The 7457-nt window shown below is 32.0% G+C and overlaps 1 protein-coding gene across 1 annotated transcript; it reads left to right on the top strand.

The window, feature by feature from the left end:
* Window positions 1-1219: 1219 nt before the first annotated feature.
* LOC132045298 (putative Myb family transcription factor At1g14600) lies at window positions 1220-7187 on the top strand. The gene is made up of 6 exons (XM_059435855.1): window positions 1220-2077; window positions 2199-2275; window positions 2383-2419; window positions 2998-3190; window positions 3857-4097; window positions 6638-7187. Exons 1-6 carry the CDS (start codon window positions 1951-1953, stop codon window positions 6938-6940), a joined length of 978 nt encoding a protein of 325 aa, XP_059291838.1. The 5' UTR covers window positions 1220-1950; the 3' UTR covers window positions 6941-7187.
* Window positions 7188-7457: the final 270 nt, after the last annotated feature.

The raw sequence follows: 7457 nt of genomic DNA, 5'->3' as shown, positions 1-7457 counted from the left end.
AGTAGTGAGCAATATCGATTCTTGCTTTTTAGAGGGTAATTTTTTCATTTCATTTCGCATAAACATAAAATAATTCATAACTTATACTATTTATTTTATTTATGTGTGATTATGAAATCAAGCATCGTGTTTGGTGTGTCGAGTTATATACAAAGCAACTAAACACTACCGAACATAATGATTTTTTTTTTTTTTTTTTTGCATCCGGTGTCCGGGACTAGCATTGGAACCCAAATATTTTGGAGTTTGCCGCGTAGGGCCCATTCAGGGGAAGAGCTCCTACAAGGATTTTTTTCACATTCAGGACTTGAACTCGAGACTTCTGATTAAGGGAGGATCAACCCCATCTGTTGCACCAGATACCGAAGATTAATACGGGATAATTTTAATAATATACAATCCAACATAAAATATTACATCCACGTAGCCATATTTTTAATTTACATTCGCATAACCAACTTTTTTTTTTTGGTGACAGTGTTTATACACGAGATATACAACATTATACACTTACTGTAGATAATATATAAACTTTGTATAAAAATATATAATAATGTATAAAAAGGTCATTTCCGTTAAATATTTTCTCCAAATAGACATAGAGTGTTATTTTCCCCAATACGTAACCATGCTAGTTTTAATATATCATAACTCCTTTTCTAAACAGCAATTAAACTACCCTTAAATATTCTTTTTTAACTTTAACATATGTATCTCGTGGACATATGAGGTGATTTTTTTTTTGCTGAGAGGCATATGTGATGATGACGAAGTTGGCGCATTAAGATTCTAGCAGGAGAAACAGTAAAACTCAAAAAAAAAAGAAAAGGGTACGCTCAGCCGTCTTACACAAATAGTAAGAAATATGCCCCTACTATTACGTGATTGGTGCAAATATAACCTTTTCGTTTAAAAAATTTCATTGACAAAAAAGGTATATTCACCATTTTTATTAATGAGTGGCATATCTATTTTGAATCACAAAATTGAGGGGTAATATTTGCACCTTTCCAAACCAAAAAAAAAAAAAAAAAAAAAAAAAAAGAGAAAAAAAAAGAAAAGGAAACGAGAGTCAAAGCAGCAGGAAAGGGACCAGCGCAGCAGTAGCGACTATTATTTGTATTTGTAATCATTCAACTTCACACACACAAACAAAATACATATACATAGCCGTATAAGAAAGGGAAAAAAATAGCCTACACACACACTATATATCAGAAAGCTCGTGATAAGAATTGCTCGTGATAAGAATTGTTTCTTTGCAGCAGTAAGTACTAGCAAACAGAGATCACCAAATCACACTGTATAAATTTACTAAGGAATTTTCTTTACTCGTGATCTCTTTCACTTTCTCTCTCTCTCTCTCTCTCTCTACAGGTAATAATTGCCTATTTTTTGTTGCTTTAAACCTAGACACTTCCAACGAGATTGCCAAAAAAAACTTCTCTTTTCAAACTCCAAACTTGAGCCAAATATCCTTCTTGTTGAACCTTTACATAGAAAGAACTTAGCTTTCTTTTCTCCACTATCCTTTTTCACTTGAAGAAATTGTTTTTTTCTTCATTTTTAGTGGAAAAAAGGAGTCTTGAAAAGACCCTTTTGAATTTGAAGTGATTTTTTGAGTTAAAAAAGGTGTTTTGGAGATACCCTTTTGGATTTTGAAGTGATTTTTGAGGAAAAAAAGGAGTTTTCGAGATACCCTTTTGATATTTGAAGATTTTTTTTGAGGAAAAAGGAGTTTTGAGGATACCCTTTTGGACATTGAAGTGATTTTTGAGGAAAAAAAGGAGTTTTGAGGATACCCTTTTGGATTTTGAAGTAATTTTTGAGGGAAAAAAAAGGAGTTTTGAGTTTTGAAGATACCCTTTTGATATTTGAAGATATTTTTGAGGAAAAAAGGAGTGTTGAAAATATTCTTTTGGAATTTGAAGAGATTTTTGAGGAAAAAGAATGGGAAACTGTGGAAGAAATGGAGGAGTGAGGCAATATATAAGATCAAAAGTTCCACGTTTGAGATGGACACCTGATCTTCATCATTGTTTTGTTCATGCTATTGAAAACCTTGGTGGCCAAGACAGTAAGTTTTACTACTATGTGTAAATAACCTAACCTGTGTATATCAGCTAAAAAAGTGACTATTTGTGTAAAGATCCCATTCTTTTCTAATTTTTGTCTCTTTGTTTGTGGGTACTATGTAGAGGCTACTCCTAAGCTTGTTCTTCAGATGATGGATGTAAGAGGACTTACTATTTCTCATGTCAAAAGCCATCTTCAGGTTAGTTTTTAAATATCCCTTTTTTTGGTTTCCTCAGTTAGTATTTGCTTTGTTATTTTTATCAAGTTCAAGACAGTTTATAAGTATACTTGTTTTCATGAAAACAGATGTATAGAAGCATGAAGGGTGATGTCAACAGGCAAGGTATTCAAGATTTCCTAGTTTTATGTGTGTGGAGAAAAGAGTGGAAATATACCATTCTGTAACTAATACAGTGTTCTTTGTTATACTAGTACTAGTATTAAATGTGCTTCATTATGGATTATTGACCACATAAGTGTATCTTATAATAGTTTATGAGCAATAGAATATGAATCCTTAAAGTTTCCTATAATAGACTTTCTTGAGCTTAGCTGTTCACATTTGTACATCTAACATGTAAACATAACATTGGAAATCATCTTACAACTCACTTCATTTATTGCATCTTTCTTTCTTTCCCAATGACAGTTTCTTTTCTTGATTAAAATCCATTAGAAGCAGCCCATCCCTTAATACATCTTCTAATATTGGCATATTTTATAAAAATAATTGTTTGTACTCATTTATTACCAATATTCTTCTCATTATGAATAATCTTGTTTACTAAAAGTTGAATTTCCAATTTTCATTAAGAAAATTTAATCAAAACCATTTTTCCTTGTGTACTGTTTCCCAACATTCTCAACTTATTTTTATATTTTTTCTTCTACTTTTTTTGTATGTGTGTTCACAACGAGCAGACAGAATCAGCACTCAACCAAGAAAGCAACAGTCCTTAGAAGATCATGATTGTCATTATCAACAAGAAGAAGGATGTGTTGAGCAAGAAAAGCTTTTGGTTTACCGACATCCATCTTTTAGCAGCAGCCCCATGGACATGGAGAGATCAGATTCTACTCCATATTTTAACTGGAGTGTTCAACCCACAAAAAGGTGATTTTGTACTCTTTTGTGTCCTCAGTTTCAAAAAGGGTTGTGCTAAGGAACAAAAAGGATTTGCATTTATGCCTTGGACATTGACATTATTACCTTTCTTTTAACTTTTACAGAGTTTTATTTCTAGAGTTTAACTATTCTATATTACACTGACCAAAATAAATTCTACATATCAGTATGACAGTATCACTTAAAGTGTAATTACAGTTATGTTGCTCGAACCCTCAAAAAAATCTCGTAGTTATCATGTTGGATCCTCAAAAAATAAGTAGATTTTGAAGGATCCGACACATATCTTGCGGTATTTTTGAAGATTCTGAACAACATAAAATTACTTATAGCATCTTGTAATAAGTGAGGTTAGCCTGAAGAATAAGACATGTTACACGTTCAGTTACACAGACTGTGAAACTTCTTTAATTAAATACATTGTTAGTTATGTATCTCAGATCCGACACACACATTGTGCTATTTTCAAAGAGTCCGAGGAATATAGAGTTACGGGTAACAACTTGTAATAAGTGAGATTAGTAACGCGAAAGATAATACGTGTTTGAACATTAAATTACGTTGACGGTAAAAAATAAGTAAAAAATCTTTAATTAAATCTTTTATATGCCAACTTTTTTGTTTCACACAATGCTGCTGTGAATTTTTCTTCAGAGCTCGAATTGAGAACTGCAACAGCCAGAGAATACGTGAAGCAGTTGCCAATCCGTACAACAGTAGAAATAATTATAACCATAGCATGGCTGATAAAAGTTTAGCAAAAGAAGGGGATAAGAATGGTTTCATATGGAAACAAAATAGTGAAACAGAAAGAGAAACAACACATCCATTGTGCAATAGTACTACTCATGTCTTTAGAAGCAACAATGAAGTTCAAGAATCTGAATTTTTCAAGGTACATATCCCAATAACCCTATTTACTGTTCTTTTTATTCAAATTAAACTGCTAGTTATAAGTCTTGGTAGTAGTAGGGGTTTTTTCTTTTCTGCAGCTTTATTTATAAAAAGAGGTTGAGTGTTCTGTTTGTTCTCCCTCGGTTACAAAATATTTATGTACTACTTTACTTTTCACTTTTGAGATTTAAATTGCTTGAAATTTGACCAATATTTTAAGATATATTTTTGCACCATTATGACGTAAAAAGAATTCAACTTATGTGTAGTCGTACTTTTCGTATAATTATTGAATAGCAAAATTTTAAAATATTGAGTTAATCTAATGTAATTTAGCTTCAGCACATTCTTATGGGATGGAGAGAATATTTTTTTTTTTCCAGGGGCGTAGCTAGAGAGAAAGCTCCGGGTCAGTCAAAACCACGTATTTTTGTTAGGAAATTCACTTAATATATATAAAAAAATTATTAAAAATTCAATAAGTTATATTTTTAAAAATTCAGAATCCATAAACTCACAATTGTGACACTGCGGCCTATGATCTTTTAGGTCTACTTTCGAGTTCCAACTCTAGTCATACAACATAGTACTTTTTCTTTCTTCCTTTTGTCTAACTTTGCCAGTAAATTCTCTGCTTGAATCTTCTACATGGTGTCTACAACTGGCAAAGCCTGTAAGTCTTCGTTCTATAGGGTATTAGGTACACTAGTAAGTAGTTGACAGATAAAGTTAATGTAATGTTGCTTTCTCTTCTGTTGTTTAGTGCTTCTTTTTTCTTATTAGTCCGTGCCAAAATGAATGATCTCTTTCCTAATTTGGAAATAAATTTACTTTATGAAATGATTTACAGCCACACAAATATTCAAAACTTATTTTGAACCACAAGTTTCAAAAGTCTTCACTTTTTTTTTAAATATCGTGCCCAGTCAAATGGATTCACGTATATTGAAACGGAGGGAGTATTATTTTTTAAAATTATGATTTTGCGTTTAGAAGAAAATAAACCAAGGATGGTCTGGTACATTGCTCAAAAAAGAAAAGGAAAAACATGTTTAGTGATTGGTGTGGACTGAGTTGCTCTTTTGGTACACTAATTCATGAGTTGTTACCATGACATATGGGGCAATAAATGTAGATCAGTGGCCTGAAAATGGTGGCCATTTTGGAAACTTTCCGTTTTTGACTTTAGAATTATAAGAAGCATTAAAATAACTAAGAGAAAGGTTCTTTAAGGATTTAACTCACAGACAATGACACCGTAAAAACAAATTTTACACCATCAATTGATTTAAAATGTTACCACATGCTTCATTTTATAGGTCCAATAATCTCGTATATTATGGACATTTACTTACAGTTATATTTTAAGTGACCTAACAGTGCAAGTATACACGTCAGTATATCTAGAAATTAAAACTCATCAATTAAACTCTCTTATCTCTATATTTATATAATATCATATTTGTTGGATGGGTTGTTGAGAGTGTATTTATTATGCATTGGTCATATTTTGACATGAGGATACACGTTGAGGAGGAAATGGAATTCCATGCTGCAATTATATTCCAACATTCATTAGTGATTAGTCTTTCTACCTCAGCATTTGACAAAAATATGTGGAATGGAATTGGAAGATAATTGAATGTTTCTTTGGGATCTTATATTAGAACAAAATTCAAATGGCATTTAATACATTTGGTGTAGTACAAATATGAAAGCAGCAGTGTATTTATCATGGTGGACCACATTATTTAATAAGTAATGAGTAGTCTTTTTGGTACCATTTTTTTTTTTTTTGGCTACAGTCATACTTGGTAATCCACAACTTTGAAGATCATAGCCCATTTTCACATAACCTAATTAAAGAAGAGACCTTTTGCATGTGGCCTTACTGGAACATAATTCACATTCAACAAGATATGGTGTGACATTACCAAGAGAAATTACTTAAATAGGTGTATCTCTAATTTTAGCAAGGTAGAGAAGAGGGATCATAAGTATGAGCTATGTTGCTAGAAAGATCTGATCCTCCCAAAAAAAAAAAAATTTTTTTTTTGGAGAATTCGGCATGAGTGGAATAACATTTTTGTCGAGTCCGTACAATCTGATTATAAGTTAATTTGCTCTATATAATCTGAATTTCTTATTATTACAAAATGCTAGTTCACAATTGAGTTTAACCTTATACACAAATAGTGTTTAGGAGCCTGTTTGGATAGACTTAAAATAAGCAGGAAACAGCTTATAAGCCCAAAAAAAATAAGTTGGGGTAGGCTAACTTATTTTTTTTTAGCTTATAAGCTGTTTTCAACTTATAAGTTGCTTTAGATAAGCTAAATCAAACGGGCCCAATTATTTTTTTATGCTTATTTTATGGACAAAATGACTTTAAGCTGGCCAGTCACACTCAAAAATAACCACAAATGATCAACCGTCCATAAAAATGGGATTAGTTCTGCGGAAAGTAAAGTAGGCTACTTGTTTCAACAAGTCAAAATATACAGATAGTTCAAACTTTTGACCTATTGTTTTGTTGCTCAGGAGGTGATGACTCAAGATTCATATCGGGAATCATCAAAGACATGCAAATTTGGGGGCTCGAAGAAGATAGAAAATGGTAGAGAAGAAGAAGAAGAAGAAGAACACGACGAATGTGGATTATCCTTGTCTCTCTCGTTGCACCATCCTTCAACTCAAAGGAGCAACGCTTCGTCCACAATAAGTGAAATTAGTGAAGCAATTTCTTCGTACTCAGCAGGCTCCAATGTGAATAATCATCAGTATCACTGGCTTTCTTCTTCTGAGAAGCTTAGTGTTAATCTTGATTTATCTATTGCCTTGTGAGACTTCCATGCAAATTAAATTCCCCTTAGTGAATTTTAATTTTTAGTCCGATTTGGAGGGGTGATGTTTTTACTTTTTTTACTGTAGTGTTTCTCTCTTTTTTCCCTGTATTACTATTTGTTACCCTAGCTCATGTTGATATCAGAGAAACGCTTCAGTAACTTAAAGTACTCGAGTATTGTTGTAGTCCATTGTAACTTTTATGTAGTTTGTCGTTTGAGTTATCTACGATTTCACATTTGTTTGACTATCCTTTTGTCTTGTTTTTATTATTCTTAAAGACGGTGTGGAGTTGCACTTTTGTCTTTTTTTATGACCATAATGGTGATTTCTATGGTCAATTTTGTCAATTACGTGCTGGAATTATACACAGAATGGAAAGAGTCTATCATTTTGTTGAATTAGTATAAGAGTAAGAAAAAAAAAGAAAAGAACAAGTCCTTCTAGCTACTTTTCACCTTTAATATTTTTTTTAGTTTCAATTTCCCTTAACTTCGACATTTTTTATGTTCAAGAA

Source organism: Lycium ferocissimum, unplaced genomic scaffold (genome assembly GCF_029784015.1).
Source record: "Lycium ferocissimum isolate CSIRO_LF1 unplaced genomic scaffold, AGI_CSIRO_Lferr_CH_V1 ctg640, whole genome shotgun sequence".
Classification (NCBI taxonomy): Eukaryota; Viridiplantae; Streptophyta; class Magnoliopsida; order Solanales; family Solanaceae; genus Lycium; species Lycium ferocissimum.
The sequence above is the reverse complement of the archived record's forward strand: the minus strand, read 5'-3'. Positions and strand labels throughout refer to the sequence as shown.

Coding starts and splice junctions, on each gene's coding strand:
- LOC132045298 (XM_059435855.1), top strand. CDS start 1,951: ATGGGAAACTGTGGAAGAAATGGAGGAGTGAGGCAATATATAAGATCA. Junction 2,276..2,382: donor ATGTCAAAAGCCATCTTCAG/GTTAGTTTTTAA, acceptor TCATGAAAACAG/ATGTATAGAAGCATGAAGGG. Junction 3,191..3,856: donor AGTGTTCAACCCACAAAAAG/GTGATTTTGTAC, acceptor ATTTTTCTTCAG/AGCTCGAATTGAGAACTGCA.